The sequence below is a fragment of the Melozone crissalis genome, unplaced genomic scaffold (assembly GCF_028551555.1).
Source record: "Melozone crissalis strain CALT ecotype California unplaced genomic scaffold, PUWL_Pcris_2 ptg000365l_1, whole genome shotgun sequence".
NCBI lineage: Eukaryota > Metazoa > Chordata > Aves > Passeriformes > Passerellidae > Melozone > Melozone crissalis.
The window spans coordinates 12820-30450 of record NW_026536108.1 but is presented as its reverse complement, the minus strand read 5'-3'; the positions used below and the strand labels follow the sequence as shown (position 1 = coordinate 30450).

Here is a 17631-nt window from a genome sequence, read left to right as displayed (position 1 = left end):
CCCCTTTGTCCCCTCCATCACTTTGTCAGCCTCTTGTCCCTGCTGCCACCCCTTGTCAGTCCCTGTGTCCCCTCCCCCTCCGTGTCCCCCCAGTCACCCCGTGGCCCCTCCCCCCCACAGCATCCTCTCTATCTTCTTCTCTCCCCCACCCCCGTCCCCCCCATCGCACCTCTTGGGGCTCCATGCTCACTGGGGACACCATGGGGAAGCTCTGGGGACGCTCCACGTTGAACGAGGGGGGTTGAACGAGCCTTGGGATGTCCTCCATGGCTCTTTGACACCGCTCGGCCACCTCACAGGCACGGGAGCCAAAGTGACCAGGAATGAAATAGAACTTTATGATGTCTTCAACTGCCCCTAGCAGATGATCCTTGGCCAGGCGGGTGTTGGCCTCCCACAGCTGCACAGCCATGTCCACCTTGGCCTCCAAGTCCTCGTGAACATCAGGGGATGCCTCACTTGTCCCCTTCGGGCCATTCAGGGTGACCCAGAGCAGGCGCTGCAGCTCCCGGGGGAACGCGGTGGCTTCGTCACATGCGGCCACCAAGCGCTCCAGCAGCCCCAGGGCCGCCTCCACCTGCTGTCTCACCATGGTGGCCCATGCTGCCTCACTGGCAGCCTCCCTGGCCTCTCTCCTCACCTGGTCTCCATGCCCAGCCACCACCTCGGCCCCCTCCTCCCCACCCAGGGCCTGACCCAGCTCCCCCATGTGTTCCTGAGCTGTCCCATAACGGGCAGCCTCGTTCTGCAGCTCCCTGGCCCAGGCAGTGGCGGTGACCGCCCTGTCAGCCGCCTTGGTGGCCATCACCCTGCAGGTCTTGCGGAGCTCGGTGGCCTTCCTGGCCAGCTCGGCCCAGCCGTTCACAAGTGCAGGCACCGACCACAGGCACTTACCAACCTCAAATAGGTTATGGAAAAAGGAGACCAATGGGTTTCTCTTGTGGGTGGCCGAGTCCTGCCTCAGGGCATTGGAAGGGCTATCATCATCGCAGGTGACATCTTGGGGCCACCAGGGGTTATCAAAGCGGTGCAGGGTGACCTGGAGCTCCCTGGTGAAGAACTCCACGTCCCAGTACAGGGACCATGGGGACATGGGTAGCAGCATTATCTCATCCCGCCTGCTCAGGGTGTCCAGTAGCTCTCCCAGGATGGCCACCACGGTGACCTGTGGCTGCAGCAGGGCCGGGGACAGCTGGGGAGGGGACAGAGGAGGTGTCAAGGACATGGTGGCACTTACGGCCTCCTGCGGCATCCCTCTGCCCCCGAGGGGTCCTTTTTGCCCCTTCCTGGAGCGCTCTGCTGCCCGTCTGTCCCTTTGTCAGCCCCTCGTCCCCTCTGCCACTCCCCATTGTCCCCTCCGTGTCCCCCCCATCCCCCACTGTCCCCTCTGTCCCCCCTGTGTCCCCTCTGCCCCCTCCCGTCGCACCTCTGGGGGCTCCATGGGGTCACCGGGGACACCCTGGGGACACCTTGGGGACGCTCCGGTGGCGAAGGAGCCCCGGGAACGGCGCGCCGGAAAGGCCCCGAGCGGGATCGGGAGGCGCCGGAAAGGGGGCGGGGGGAGGTGACGTCACCGCCCGCCCTTTCCACGACCGCCCCAGTCCATGGCAAGCTCCAGGATTTGGGCGCTTTGGCTCAATCGCCAAAGGGGATTTTGATTCAGTCCCAGGCGATTTAGGCTCCATCCCGGCATTTCCAGAAGGATTCCGCCGTTCCCGGCTTGATTTATGATGGAACGCGGAGCGCTCTGAGGGGCCGGCGGGACTGCCTTAACAAAGATGGCGGCACAGCTGCCCCGTCATGCAGCGCGGACCAATCAGAAGCCGCGCTTGGCAGAGGTACTGGCGGAAGTTTCCGCCCAGCGGCGTCGGCGGCCGCTTCCGGCGGAAAGGCGGAATTCGGAGTCTGTCAGTGATTTCGTTTTGGACTATTGCATGTATTTTGGTTTTTTTCCTTTTTCCTAATTAATTGTATTTCTGACTTGGAGTCTCTCACTGGTTTTGTTTTCAAACCAGAACAATAACTATTATGACTATTTAGTATTATAGCTGCAATATAACTAGAATATAACTATTATAACTAGAACTATTTAGTATTATAACAGTAATATAACTATTAAAACTATATTTAGTATTATAGCTATAATATAACTATAATGTAACTAATATAAGTGTAACCATTTAGTATTATAACTGCAATAGAACCATAACTAACTCTATTTAGTATTATAAGTAGAACTATAATAACTATTTTAGTACTATAGCTGTAATATGACTAAAATATACTTATTATAACTATTTTAGTATTATAGCTGTAATATAACTTATAACTAGAACTATTTAGTATTATAGAACTAATTATTATTATATCTATAATATATCTAGAATAGAACTCTTATAACTATTTAGTATTTTATAACTATTTACTACTATATCTATATATATCTAGAATAGAACTCTTATAGCTATTTAGTATTTGTCATGGTTTGACACTGGCGTAATGGCAGTGCCCCCATGAAAATATATTTTCCCTATTGTCTCCTGTGAGATGTGACCAGAAATAAAGTAAAGCAGGCTCCAATTTAGCAAAAAAGAAAAAAAAAACCTTATTGACCAACAACTATATGTAAAAAGAAAGACACACAGAACTCAGAATGAAAACCTTCCAAAACATTCCTTCTCCTCTCCACAATTTCCACCACAGCACAATGAGATAAAACCTTAGATTCTCAGTCCAGTTACCATGCCTCAGATAATCAACTCTTAGTTCATCACTGCCCATCAGATAATCAATTCTCAGTTTATCAAGGAGAGAGGAGTCCCTCTTGTACCACAGGCTTCCCCAGCAAATGCAGTAGGAACCTCTTGTGTTTCTGTGTCACACATGGCACCGCCCGGAGAACATTTGCCATGGTGACATCTTCCTTCCATGCCCAGTGCTCTCACCACTGCACATGGACCAGAGCTGCTTCTGGGGTTCCCCTTTTAAGGATGCTTTGCCCAGTTCCAAAAGAGCAACAGTCTCTCACTTTTGGGACACCGGTCCCTCCCAAATTCACCTCCTGGAGCCGAGGGGGTCTCAAGAGCTGAGATCTTCTTCCTCACTGAAGATCAAAGGCAACCACTGCTCTCTTCACTCATTGTCTCTGTTCACGCCACTCCTTTGCATCACATCGCTGCACTCTTGGCTCCGAGCCATTGCCTCCCCCTAAATGCACTCTCTGTGTCACAGAAAAAAAATAGTTCTGTCCATGGCTATACCAGAAAAGTCCAGCTAAAAGGCCACGCCATCATCTGCTCTATGCGAAGATTTCTCTCAACTTCTTCTGATATCTTTCTCTTGCACACAGTTTGATCACACTCCTCTATTTCTTTTTATTTCATCTCTATCTCTGTGGTCATTCAGCTCCAGAATAATCAGCTTGTGTAAAGTTTCTATCATCTAAGAGAAGAGTTCCAATCTCAGGCTCTGCCTGTCCAGAACTCTCACGCTGCCCTGCCCAGCGCCTTCTCGCTGCACCCTCACTGCACCACCCGCCCCTTCTCCTTCTCAGCCAGCCTTGCTGCCAGCACATGATATCCAGTTTCACAGGAGCACAAACACAGACACAAGCACGAGCTCTGTGTCTCTCTCCCGGGGCAGGGGAAGAGCTGCCCGCTGCTTCTCAGCGTTCTTCTCCCCTTCTCTCTTGCCAAAGCCTTCACTTCCCTTCTCTGTCCCAAGCTCTCACCTCCCTCACGCGGCCGCACGGCTTCCCCTGCCCCGCTCAGCCCGCAGCTGAGCAGGAGAGCTCTGACTTCTCTCACAGAGCAGAACTGAAAGAGCTTCCCCTGAGAGTTCTCTGCTTTTAACCCCCTGTACTCTCGGAAGCGTGTCCATATCCTCTGTAGCCACACCAAATGCCAATATTCCAATATCAGCACTTATTAGTTTAACCACCAAACTCTCAAAAAACTCACTTCCTTTTTAAGGGAAAACAATCCCAGAAATTAGAATCTTGATTTGTTATATGTTTCCAATATTTGTATAAGGTTTCTATTGCCCAGAATGGGTCAATATAATCTCCTGAGCATTCAAACTTCAAATGGGTCAATATAATCTCCTGAGCATTTTTTCTTTTTCACTGTATACCCATCGCCTTTCAGTTTTTTCTATTGACCAATATGAATGGGGAGTTTCTGGGATCCACCTGGTGTGTGTGTGTCATTTGCTGCCAGATATCTTTTACATGGAGTTTCTCCTACTTCTATAGGATACATTTTCCCTTTTCTTGATCAACCCTCTTCCCTGATTATTGTTGATTTTATCTTTCACTATGCTTCCCTTCTTTTGGGTATTGCCATGTTTTTTCTTGATGTAATCAATTTTGAAATGACAAGGGGAACTGAACTGATACTGTCCCATGGACAAATTTCAGTTATTTTTGCCCCCGCCCCCACCTAACAATCAGTCCAATTAATTATTTTGTAATCTTTTCCACCATATCAATAAAAAGATTCTTTCCATATATCTGTCCCTCTCTATCCCTTTGTCTTTTCAGTTGCACTTCTTTCTCTTTTCATGCATCCTCCAAGTTGGTTTCACTTTCTTTTTCCAAACACACCCATCTTTCTTTCACAGGGCACTCTCCTGACATCTTCTGGCTGGGGATTGCAATGTTTTTAACCAGCTGTGAAAAATGCATATTTTATGATTGGCTCTTTGCTATTATCAAAATGAATTCTATGTGTTATGTTAGGAAGTTATACTGTATTAATTTTTTAAAGTAGTGTGTTAAGTAGAGTTTTAAATTAAAACATAATGTTTAAATAGAAACAATGTATATTGGGATATTTTTTAAAGAAAGGAATGAGGTACTCACACCAGATAGCAGCCACAGGACACCTAAATCTTTCAGAGAAAGAGAATTTATTGCTCCCTTATCAGAAGAAACAAACTTCTTCCTGCCTTGCTCAGCCCTGAAGACGTTATCAGGATTCAGAGGAAGAATTTGACACCAAACAAAATCCTGTGTTTGAATGGAATTTATGCATCACGTATGAGGTGAATGAATATGCAACAGGCTATTGCTTTTAAGCTTTTAAGGATTAATCTTCTGTTACTGGGTGTCCCTTTTTTGGGCTTATTTTGCCTAGAAAGAGGTACCTGGACTGGCCATAACTCTTTATTTTTATTGTCTCATATTGTCCTCCTCCCAATATTCCAAATTTTTATTACTAATTGTATTACTATTTTTATAACCATTTTATTACTATTAAACTTTTAAAATTCTAAAAACAAGTGATTGGTGCTTTTCACAGAAATTATGAGAGTATGATCAATGGCCCCATGCAGGCTCGTGTCTCTGCTGTGGTCAAGGAACTCAAAGGAGAGATGAGGGAGATGAGGGAGGAGGTGAGGAAGATCAGTGCAGCACCCGTGCGAGTCACAGGCCCCACAGTCAGAGCCCAACGTCCCCCAGCTCGACAGAGAGGGTGCACCCCATGGGCTGACCTGTGGTTCTGTCTGTGTGACCATGGGGGAGACACGGGAAGGTGGGATGGGAAACTCACTTGTGTTGGGAAGGATGAAAGTTTGACAAGAAAGTCTCACAGGTGTGTGTGCTGGGCAGAGAGATTTTTGAATGGAGAATCTGAAGAAGGAACAGAGATGGAAGGAAGTTTTGATTCAGAAGAGAAGAATTGCTGAGCCAGTCAGACTGGATAACCAAGGAGGCAAAGGGTGTGTTCGTTAGAAGGGGTTTTTATGGCTTAGAGCAAAGGACAAACCCACCTCAAAAAAGATGTTTTTACAGAGCAGAAAGATTACACAGCCAAACAAGCCTGCAGATGTTGCAAGCAGAAAAAAGGTCTCAGAATTTTCAACTGTAAGAAAACTGAAAAACATCTTCCAGCTTAAATGGTAATGTACTAACTTTTAGTGATTGGAGAACAGTAACATGAATATGGAAATTATAGTAGTTATGATAGGCTATAGGTAAAAGTTAAGGTACAGATTCGTTCTGTTGTATTGAGATGCTGAGCAAAGAAAAGTATCTAATGCATTGTAACCAAAATTAAAGGGTCTGCAGGCCTGCCTGCAGCTGGAGCTGACAGCTGTAGGCACAGGCTCGGTCACCCATGACCTTGGATTGCTGTAACACCTTGGATGTAAGAAACTGCATTTTGAACAGCTCCCTGGAGTCCCACATCCCTCATTTCGGCTCTTACGGTGGCACCCAACGTGGGGCACCATTAGACAGAGCCTGAATGAGGGATGTGGGTCTCCAGGCCTGCCTGCAGCTGGAGCTGACAGCTGTAGGCACAGGCTCTGTCGCCCACGACCCTGGACTGCTGTAACACCTTGGATGTAATAAACTGCATTTTGAAGAGCTGCTTGGAGTCGTGCATCTTTCAACCTGACTCTTACAGTGGCACCCAACGTGGGGCACCATTAGGAAGAGGGATTAGTAACAGCCTGAACGAGGGGTGCAGGTCTCCAGGCCTGCCTGCAGCTGGAGCTCACACCTGCAGGCACAGGCTCGGTCACACATGACCCTGCACTGCTGTAACTCTTGGATGTAATAAATTGCATTTTGAGGAGACGCCTGGAGTTCCACATCCCTCATTTTGGCTCTTACGGTGGCGCCCAACGTGAGGCACCATTAGTGAGAGCCTGAATGGAGGATGTGGGTCTCCAGGCCTGCCTGCAGCTGGCGGCTGACTGATGTAGACACAAGATCTGTCACCCTTGACCCCGGACTGCTATAATGCCTTGGATATAATAAATTGCATTTTGAAGAGTCACCTGGAGTCCCGCATCCCTCCTTTTGGCGCTTACACCCCCTCATTCACATGTGAGACAGAAGGGTCCCCCTGGGAACTCGGAGAGCTAAAAAACTCAGACCTTCGCCAAATCCCGTCAAACTTTTTCCACTGCACCAGCAGTGATCCCACATCTATCCTACAAGCATCAAAAAGCGCTTGGCCTCCCACAAGAGGCCACGCCTCCCCAGAGAATGCCTCTGCAGTGTTGAAAAAAACTCTTGCTGTCTGGCCCACAGAAATAATCTTTCAAAATCACTCCAGGAAATGGAAACCCGTTTCCGCTCCATGAGACCCTTCCAGATGTCCAAAACCAGAGAAGCCTCCATGAAACCCACAGGATTTGCCGTTATCTCAAGAGCTGCAGGCAAAGTGCCAAAGGGCTCACAGTCACCACGCCAAAACAGGGACGGGGAGTCAAACGATATGACCTCACCGGTGGCTGTTCCTCACACAGCGGCCACCAGATGTCGCTACAGGACAGGAAATAACACAATGTGGGCACGCCCCTCTCCCAAGGTAAAAAAGAGCACTTTTAATTTCTGACTCCAACATTTAGAGATTTCCAAAAGTGACAGTGGACTGGAGGGTGAAAGTGCCACCTCATCAATGACACTGGACAAACCAACAGTCCATCAAATTTCTCCTCCTCCTTAAAAGAATGCAAAATAATAAGGCATTTACATAAAGTGAGAACGTTCCTTACAAGAATGTAAACATCAGAAGGCTTACAAAATCATTAAAAACCAGGGCAACAGGGCACTGTTTTTTCCTCATCTCCTGTTAATGGACCCATCAGTGCCTTGCCCCATGACTCAGAGATAACTCCCTCCAGCAGCCATTTCTGTTGAATGGGCAATCAAGGACCAATCATGACTCAGAACGATATCAGCCCATTGGGAGATGCTCCACCCAGGGGGGAGGAGCTCAGCATCCCCACCTGGATATCATCTGGGCTTTGGGACAGAACAGGCAGCCCTTACCCACTGGTTTCCAGAGGACAAGAGCTACCAGATCTCTTCTATGGGATCACCACTGCAACAAGACCATTTCATCTGGACTGCCACCACCATGCTAACCAGCAGGGTGTCAGGTTCTGTTCTGACTCTGCCAGTGGTTTTATTTTGTACTAGTGGATGTCTTTTGGGTTTTTTTCCCTTTTCCTAATAAATTGTATTTCTGACTTAGAGTGTCTCACTGGTTTTGCTTTCAAACCAGAACATAATTTTAGCGCCCAATGTGGGGCACCAAGATTTTTGCTCAAGGACCTGGTTCTGCTTGGTGGGTAATGCAGAAGGACGGGGAAACCCCTTTTGTACCACAAGGAGACCAAATGTTAAGTGAGATCTGTGTGTAACGTTTCATTCCATATTTTATATATATCAATATCTAAATATCTTTTATGTACATTGTTATGTACATTATACACTTATATATATTTTTCTTTTGTATTTCATGTAGTTTGAGTTTTTGTCCCTTTTCCTAATAACTGGTACTTCTGACTTGGAGTCTCTCACTGGTTTTACTTTCAAACCAGAACAGCTGGCCACTGGCGATGGTTGTTTGGCTTGATTGGCCAATTGGTTCCACGTGTGTGTTGTGACTGTCAGGCAAGGGCCATGGGTTTTTCTTAGTAGTACAGGATGGTAAAACAAAGGGATTGATCAGCCTGCTGCAATCATGGAGTCAATGCTCATTATTCCCCGCTGGGCACCGCAGCTACGAGAGGGACTGATGTTTTTTCTTTCAGCACTGGACAGTCCTTTTTCCAATGCCCCCATTTCTTACAGGATGCTCTCTGAGCCTTCTCCACAGGGGAAGCTTTCTTGGGTGACTTTTCCCGAGATGCCTTCTTGCTAGGCTGGGATTAACTCTTTCAGTTGGGCCCCTGTCTCAAAACACCTTCCAGGCAACCTCCAGCCATTTATCCATGTCTTGAACTCCCTTTGTCTTTTCTTCTTATATCATTTGAAGCCTGACCCACACAAAACAAAACCAGATGTGCTTTGCCATCAGCTGACTCAGGATCTAGATCAGTAGATTTGATGGCAGTTTCTCTTCACCTGTTTAAGAAATCAGTGGGTGATTCATCATCATTTTGCCTCACTTGGTGAAGCTTTGTCCAATTTACAGCCTTAGAGACCCCATGTTTTAACCCACATGCCACAAGGCTTTGATATAATTTTAATTTTGCCATCTGATGGGGTGTGTTTCCCTCCCATCCAGGGTTTTCAAAGGGAAATATCTCAGTGACAGCGCCTTGAAGCAGCTGCCTGGCTGTGCTCCCCTCAAGGAACATTGGGATGGATTTATTGAGCACTCGTCTGTCAATGGGGTCAGTGATGTGTCTGACACAGAGTTCAGATCAGCCCAGTCTAATTTTTATAGATGGTATTAATTAATAATTAATAGGCTGTACGGCGCAGACATGAACTGATAGATTATATTGCACCAACCAGCAGCTACAAGTAATCATCTATAATCAATATCAGTATCAAATGTCACCATTAGTTTGGATGTGTATCTCACACACATGTAATCGGGGTCCAAGAAGATAAAGTTTTTTATTCTACACGTTCTCCAGTTTATATACCCTTAACAAATATTAATTATGATATTAACTGGTGCAAAGACATTAGCGTCAATATAAATGGCAAAAGCTTTACAGAAATTAAATAAGGCACGTTTACACATGTACTTAGGCACATAGTCTGGCTAACAAAAATTTTCATCTATTTTTTCCAATCGTTTTCCATGCTGACGACCTTGTCGTCTCCCTTGCTATGGATACATTCAGTAACCATCAATTGTTACTTCTTCTCTTAACTCAGCTTTGCTTGCAGACCAGCTGTCAAGCCCCTCCATAATCAAATTGCTGGTGATTCACAACAATGCGGAAAAGCCAATACAGAAATTGGCAGAAGCCAGTTAATGTTATTTATAACCCATCTCCGCTGCAGGCACAGTGAAAAGCTGGAAGCTCTTGAGGGGACTCCTTCACCCCTGTCCCTGAGTGTCCCCAGAATGTCCCTGAGTGTCCCCAGTGACATTACCCTGGGAATTCCCATCAGGATTTGGGTCAATTTCAGTGAAAATTCCCAGAAAATTCCCTATATTTGTTTCAAATCCTACATGGCAAGGCAGAAAAAAGGACAGCCATGTCCCTGATGATGTCACTGCCCTGATGATGTCACGTTGGGGACATCACTGTCCCTGTAACAGATTCAGGATGTCCTCAGCAGTTCTTTGGCACAACTCAGCCACCGCGCGGGCGATGGAGCCATCGGGGTCACCACACCTGAAGGTGTGGATGTCCCCAAGTGCCCCCACCAAGTGGTCCCTGGCCAGGAGGCTGCTGGCCACCCACAGCCACTCAGCCCCGGTCACCTTGGCTGCCAAAGCAGTGCGGAAATGGCGGCATGGGAGAACACTGTTATGCTTGATGGCCTCTCTGGTCAGCTGGGTCCAGCTGTCCTCCAACGTGGACACCGACCTGTGCCACTCGCTGGCCACCATTGTCACCTGGTCCCTTCTCACCCCGGGTGATCCACGGGGTGTTCTCGTAGGCGGCCGGGGCCGGGCACAGAGAGGTGGGAGCGTCAGCAAGATCGGAGTTGTAACGGCGATGCCAGAAGGGCTTAGCAATGTTGTGCTTCAGTAGGGTCAAGGACAGCTGGTAACGAGACAGGGGAGGTGTCAGGGAAGTGGTGGCACTTGTGGCCTCCTGTGGCAGCCCCTGTGCCCTCCCAGGTTCCCCTTTGTCCCCTCTGTCCCTTTGTCGGTGTCTTGTCCCCTCTGCCACCCCCTGCACCCGCTGCTGTCCCCTCTGCCACTCCCCTGCTGTCCTCTCTGCCACCTCAGTGATCCCACTGCTCTCCACTGTGCCACCCCCTGCCACCCTAGTTGAAGCCCCTGCCACGCCCTGCTGTTCCCTCTGCCACCCCCCACCAGCCCCTGTGTCCCTCCCCTCCCGTGTCCCCCCATGCCCCACTGCCCCTCCCCCTCCATGTTCCCTTCCCCCATCACCTCCCCACTTCCTGCTCCTCCCCCCATCCCCTTTGTGACTCTGTCCTCTCCCGCCACCCCCTCCCCCATCCCCCATTGCCCCCTTTTCCCCGTCCCTGTCACACCTTTTGGAGCTCCATGCTCATTAGGAACACCTTGGGGAAACTCTGGGGACACTCTGGAGGTTGAAGGAGCCTTGGGATGTCCTCGATGGCTCTTTGGCACCGCTCGGCCACCCTACGGGCGCTGGGCCTGGTGGGACCACCAGTGAAGTAGAACTTGGTGATGTCCTCAATTGTCCCCAGCAGGTGATCCTTGGCCAGGCGGGCGTTGGCCTCCCACAGCTGCTCGGCCACGGCCACCTTGGCCACCAAATCCTTGGGGACATCAGGTGATGCCTCATTTGTCCCCTCCAGGGTAGCCACGATGTCCCCAACCCTGCGCTTCAGCTCTTGGGGGAACGCAGTGGCTTCGTCACACGCGGCCACCAAGCGCTCCAGCAGCCCCAAGGCCACCTCCAGCCGCTGTCTCACCATGGTGGCCCTTGCTGCCTTGCTGGCAGCCACCCTGGCCTCTCTCCTCACCTGGGCTTCATACTCGGCCACCACCTCATCCCCCTCCTCCTCCCTGCCCAGGGCCTGACGCAGCTCCACCATGTTTTCCTGAGCTGACCCATAATGGGCAGCCAGGGCCAGCAGCTCCCTGGCCCAGGCAGTGGCGGTGGCTGCCTTGGTGGCCGCCTCAGTGGCCAAATCCATGCAGGTGTTGAGGAGCTCAGTGGCTGCCCTGGCCAGCTCGGCGCTGTTCTCCCGGCGCTTATCCACCGACACCAGCCAACCCCTGGCCACCATTTTCACACAGTCCCGGGTGGTCCATGGGGTGTTCTCGTAGGCGGCCAGAGCTCCACTCAGGGAGGTGGGAGGGGCTTTATTGTTGGAGGTGACATCACGGTGCCACCAGGTGTCATCAATGGACTCCGTGGTGCCCCTGAGCTTCCTGCTGAAGTCCACCAGCTTCAAGTACAGGTACTCTAGGGACCTGAGCGGCATCTCGTCCCATCTGGGCAGGGTGTCCAGCAGCTCGCCCAGGGTGGCCACCAGAGTGACCTGTGGCTGCAGCAGGGCCAGAAACAGCTGGGGAGGGGACAGGGGAGGTGTCAGGGACCTGGTGGCACTTACAGCCTCTTGGGCTGGCCCCCTGTCCCCGAGGGCTCCCCTTTGTCTTGTACATCTCTTTGTCAGCCTCTTGATCCCCCTGACACCCCCTGCCCCTCCCCTCGTAGCCCCTGCCCTCTTGCTGTCCACTTTGCCAGCCCCCCGCTCCCACTGCTGTCCCCTTTGCCACCACTGCCAGCCCCAGTGTCCTCCTCCCCACTATGTCACCCCATTCCCCACTGCACCCTCCTCCCTTTTGTCCCCTCCCCTGTCACCTCCCTCATTTCCAGCTACTCTCTCCTGTCCCCTTGGCGACTCCCTGTCCCCTCCCACCACCCCCATGTGGCTTCTATCCCCAATAATTGCCCCCACCCCTCCAGTGTCCACTCTGTCCACCTCTCCCCCCTCCGCCTCTCCCCCCAGCCACACCTCTTGGAGCTCCATGCTCACTGGGGACACTCTGGGGACGCTCTGGGGACGCTGTGGAGGTCGAAGGAGCCTTGGGATGTCCTCGATGGCTCTTTGGCACCGCTCGGCCACCCCACAGCCACTGGGGCTGGTGCGACCACCAGTGAACCAGAGCTTGGTGACAATGTCAACTGCTCCTAGCAAATGATCCTTGACCAGGCGGGCGTTAGCCTCCCACAGCCACTCAACCACAGCCACCTTGGCCACCAAGCCCTCGGGGACATCGGGGGACGCCTCATTTGTCCCTTCCAGGGTAGCCATGGTGTCCCTGAGCAGGCGCTGCAGCTCCCGGGGGAACGCGGTGGCTTCGTCACACGCGGCCACCAAGCGCTCCAGCAGCTCCAGGGCCTCCTCCACCCGCTCTCTCACCATGGTGGCCATTGTTGCCACGCTGGCAGCCACCCTGGCCTGTTCTCTCACCTGGGCTTCCCACGTGGAAAAAACCTCGGCCTCCTCCTCCCTGCCCAGGGCCAGACCCAGCTCCACCATGTTTTCCTGAGCTATCCAAAACCAGGCAGACTCGTCCTGCTGCTCCCTGGCCCAGGCAGTGGCCTCCAGATAGGTCACTTCGGCGGCCAAATCCCTGCAGATGCTGAGGAGTGCGGGGGCTGCCCTGGCCAGCTCAGCATAGTTCTCCAGCCGCTTATCCGCCAACCCCAGCATGTGCCAGGCCTCCATTGTCACATGGTCCCAGGTGGTCCATGGGGTGTTCTCATAGGCGGCCAGAGCTCCACTCAGGGAGGCGGGAGGGGCTTTATTGTTGGAGGTGACATCGCGGTGCCACCAGGTGTCATCAATGCACTTCATGGTGCCGCCGAGCTTCCCGCTGAAGTCCACCAGCTTCGAGCGCAGGTACTCTAGGGACTTGAGTGGCATCTCGTCCCATCTGGGCAGGGTGTCCGGCAGCTTGCCCAGGATGGAAACCATGGTGACCTGTGGCTGCAGCAGGCCCAGGAACAGCTGGGGAGGGGACAAGGGACGTGTCAGGGACCTGGTGGCACTTGTGGCCGCCTGCGGTAGCCCCTGTGACCTCCCAGGGTCCCCTCCCTGGAGGGCTCTGCTGTTCCCTCTATCCCTTGGTCACCCCCTTGTGCCCTCTGCCACCCCCACCGTTCCCCACTGCCCCCTTTCACCACCTCCTCTCGTACCCCCCTTCCACCCCTCTGTCACCTCCCCGCTTCCTGCCACTCCCGTGTGGAGAGTCAGGGACAAGCGTGCAGAAGATCTCGGGCTGTACGGTTAGATAGGAAGCCCCTCTCACCCTGCAGTCAGACCTTCGCTCCGTACCTGGCCGCACCCAGCCGGACGTGAGCAGAAGGAAATGACGCTGACTGCCCAAGCCATTATAAACCCCTGAGACCCCCTAATAAACGCCATTTGCTGTTCACCACGTTGGTGTCAGGAGCATGTGGACCGAGTGACCCTGGGCTTTGGGTCACCGTGCCGGACTCCGAACCAGGTCGCCACGCCGTAACGGCGACACTCCCGCCTGTCCCCTTTGCGACCCCCTGTCCCCTCCCGCCACCCCCCGCGTCCCCCCTTCCCCCACTGTCCCTTCTCCCCCATTGTCCCCGCTACCGGCCGGGTACCCCCCATGTCCCCTCTCCCCTTTCCTGTCGCACCTCTTTGGCCTCCATCGTCACTGGGGACAACTTGGGGACGCTCGGGTGGCGAACGAGTCCCGGGACAGGCGCCGGTCCAGGCACAGAACCGGCCCCGCCGGCGGCGCGCGCGGTAATGGCGGAGGCGCTGCGCGAGGAGCGCCAAAAGGGGCGGGGCGGGGGCGGGCGAGGTGACGTCACCGCCCGCCCTTTCCAGTACCGCTCCAATGCATGGGTGGCTGCTTCGGCTCGATCCCAGGGGGTTTAGACTCCATCCCCAGGGGATTTAGGCTCCATCTCGCCATTTCCAGGCGGATTCTGCCGTTCCCGGCCGCATTTAGGAGCCCACAGAGTTGCCGTCACTCAAATTGGCGTCCTGATTCTCTCGCGAGACCTCTGGTGAGAAGCGCCAAAAGCCGCGCGCACCAATCAGAAGATCAGAAGCCGCGCGCCACGATCAGAAGTATGGGCAGAAGTCCCCCCCGCGGCGGCGTCGTGCGGCCGCTTCCGGCAGAACCGCGGTGCATTGTGGGCATTGTGGTCCCGGTGGGGCCCAGCGGCGGCGGAGCGGGGCTGAGGCGCGGGGGGCGGGGACGGGGCGGGAATTTGGGGGCGCCGAGGGAGCCCTGGGACCGCCCCCGGCAGCGCGGGATGGGCGACAGCGACCGCGGTCAGCACCGGGAGCGGTGGGGGCGGTGAGGAGGGGGTTGGGGGAATTATGAGGGGACTGGGGAGGGCTGAGGAGATTTGAGGGGATTTGGGGTGTCCTGAGGGGGTTTGGTGGGGTTGTGAGGTGAAGTGAGGGGATTTGGGGATGTCCTGAGAGGATTTGAGCAGGGTCCGGAGGGAGAATCCGGGGTCGTGAGGGCATTTGGGGGTTTCTGAGAGGGACTGGGGGGTTCCTGAGGGGATGTGAGAGGTTCTGAGGGGATTTGAGGGGTCTTGAGAGGGTTTGTGGAGTCCTGAGGGAGATTTGGGGGTCCTGAGGGGATTTGGGGCGATATGAGGAGGTTTGTGGGCTCCTGAGGGAAAACCGGGGGTCCTGAGGGGATCTGGGGGATTCTGAGCCAGACTGGGGGGTCCTGAGGGAGAATTTGGGTTCCTGAGGAGAAACTGGGGGTCCTGAGGGGATCTGGGGGGTCCTGAGGGGATCTGGAAGTCCTGAGGGGATGTGAGGGGTCGTGAGGGGATTTGGGAGGCATCTGAGGGGATTTGGAGGGTTTTGGAGGGTTCTGAGGGGAAATGGGGGGTCCTGAGTGGCTGTGAGGGGTCATGAGGAGATGTGGGGGATTCTGAGGGGTTTTGGGGGTCCCTGAGGGAGAACCGGGGGTTTAGGGGGGTTGTGTGGGGGTTTCGGGGTGCTGAGGGGATATGAGGGGATTTGGGGGGCCCTGAGGGCGAACTGGGGTTCCCGAGGAGCTTTGGAGTGGATTTGGGGGCCTCCTGAGGGAGAATTGAGGGCCCTGGAGGGGTTTGTGGAGATTTTGGGGGGTCGCTATGGAGAATTGGGGTTGTGAGAGGATTTGAGGGGGGATTTTGGGGGGTCCTGAGGGGATCTGGGGGGGATTTTAAGGGGTCCTGAGAAGATTTTAGGTGGTCCCGACCGGGTTTTGGGCATCCCGAGTAAATCTGGGCGTTCCTACATGGATTTGAGCCTCCCTGATTGGATGTGGGGCAATTTTGTGGGGATTTGGGGTCATTATATGGTCCCTGACTGGAGTTTCGATTTTTTTTTTTTTTGAGGGGGGGCAACTTTGGGGTATTTTTGGAGTACTTCGTGGTCCTTGACCGGAGTTTGGGGGGATTTGGATTTTTTGGGGTAATTTCGGGATAATTTCACCCCCGCTCCTTGCCGGCCCCTTCCCGCCCAAACTCAGGCCACGCCCCCTCCGCTCTCCATTGGCCGCCGCTCCCGGAGCCCCGCTCTCTTTCCACGCCTCCATTGCTTGACGGCCCGTTCCCGCCCAATCCCAGGCCACGCCCCCTCAGCTCTCCATTGGCCGGTGCTCCCGGAGCCGCGCCCCTTTTCCCACGTTCCCATTCATGATCCTATTTAACCCTCCCGCTCACCCGCTCCCCATTGGCCACCCCGCGCGGCCCCGCCCTGCTGTGGGCGTGGCTACAAGACCGATCGGCGTTTATTGAAAGGCTCCGCTCAGCGGCGGCCCCGGGGGGTGGAGCCAGCCCGGCCCCACCGGGGGGGCTCGGGGGGTCCTGGGGGTCCCGGGGGGGCCCCGGGGGGTGGAGCCAGCCCGGCCCCGGCGGGGCCCAACGCCGGCCGGGGGCTCGGGGGGCCGAGAGGGGAGGGGTTGGGGGCGTTTCGGGGGGTTCATTCAATGGGGAGGGGGCCCGGGGGGTGCCGAAGTGGGGGGCGGGGTCTGGTGAGTGTGGGGGGGTCCCATGGATTGGGGGGTCCTGGTGAGTGTGGGGGGGAGGGTCTCATGGATTGGGGGGTCCTGGTGAGTGGGGGGCGGTGAGGTGGGGGTCCCATGGATGGGGGAGGGGCGGTGAGTGGGGGGTCCTGCTGCACTGGGGGGGGTCTCATGGACTGGGGGCGTCCCAGCGCTTTGGGGGTGTCGGTGAAGTGGGGAGGCAGTGAATGGGGGGGGTCCCGGTAAATTGGGAGGGGACCCTGGTGATAACGGGGTGGGGGTCACAGGATTGAGCCCCAAGGGACCCCCCGGTGCTGGGGACCCCCCTGTGGCCCCCCAGCGATCGGAGTCCCCCCGGTCCCGCTCCTGGGCCCCCGCCCCCAGTCCCGGTGCTGTTCCCGGGGGGTCAAAGGGGAGGGGGCGGAACCCCCGTGATGGGTGGGTGGGCACAAAGGGGGGGTCCGGGCCCGATGCTCGGGGAGGGGTCGGTACACGAGGGGGGGTCCGGTCCCAGTCCCGGTGCTCGGGGGTGGCGCTGCCCGGGGGGGGTCCCGGGGTTCGAGGGGGGGTCCAGTCCCGGTGCGCGGTGAGGGGGGGTCAGTGCACGGGAGGGTGGTCCCGGTGCTCGAGGAGGGTCCAGTCCCGGTGCTGGTGCACGAGGGGGGGCGGTGCACAAAGGGGGGTCCCGGTGCTCGGTGATTCGGGGGGGTCTCCGGTGGTTCCGGTGCCCGAGGCTGGCGATGTTTGAGGGGGGGTCCGGTGGTCTCGGTGACTCGGGGGGTGTTTCCGGTGATCCCGGTGCACAATGAGGGGGTCAATGCTCGAGGGGGGGGTCCCGGTGCTCGGTGACGGCGCTGATTGATGGGGGGGGGTCTCTGGCGGTCCCGAGGGGGGAAGGGAAACTCGAGGGTCCTGATGGGTCCTGAGGGGGGGTCCCGGTGCACGAGGACGGTGAAATTGGGGGGTCCCGGTGCTCAGGGGGGTCCCGGTGCGTGCCCGAGGGCAGAGAGACCCCAGTGACACCAGGGACCCGCTGGGCCAGGCCTGGTGGCACTCGGGGAGCTCCTGGTGGCACAAGGACCCCCTCCCCCAATTTCTCCTGCACGAGGTCCTGGTGACACGAGGAGCTGGTGGCACCCGAGGGGCTCTTGGTGACACGAGGAGATGGTGGCACTTGAGGAACTGGTGGCACCCAAGGAGCTCTTGGTGACACCAGGAGCTGGTGGCC

At 54.8% G+C, this 17631-nt stretch overlaps 1 protein-coding gene across 3 annotated transcripts in view; it reads right to left on the bottom strand.

The window, feature by feature from the left end:
• LOC128949996 (uncharacterized) overlaps nt 1-14180 on the bottom strand; it is a 40892-nt gene extending 26712 nt beyond the window's left edge. Inside the window, exons 1-2 of one of the 3 annotated variants that reach the window (XM_054294889.1) lie at nt 14053-14180; nt 170-1192 (exon numbers count right to left, since the gene is read on the bottom strand). In XM_054294889.1, the coding sequence (XP_054150864.1) occupies nt 170-1192; nt 14053-14067 (1038 nt within the window). In that variant the 5' untranslated portion in view covers nt 14068-14180. Of the gene's footprint in view, nt 1-169; nt 1193-1426; nt 1710-14052 lie in introns of those variants that run through there. The other 2 variants (XM_054294888.1, XR_008484297.1) reach the window with 2 other exon arrangements.
• Between the last annotated feature and the right edge of the window lie 3451 nt (nt 14181-17631).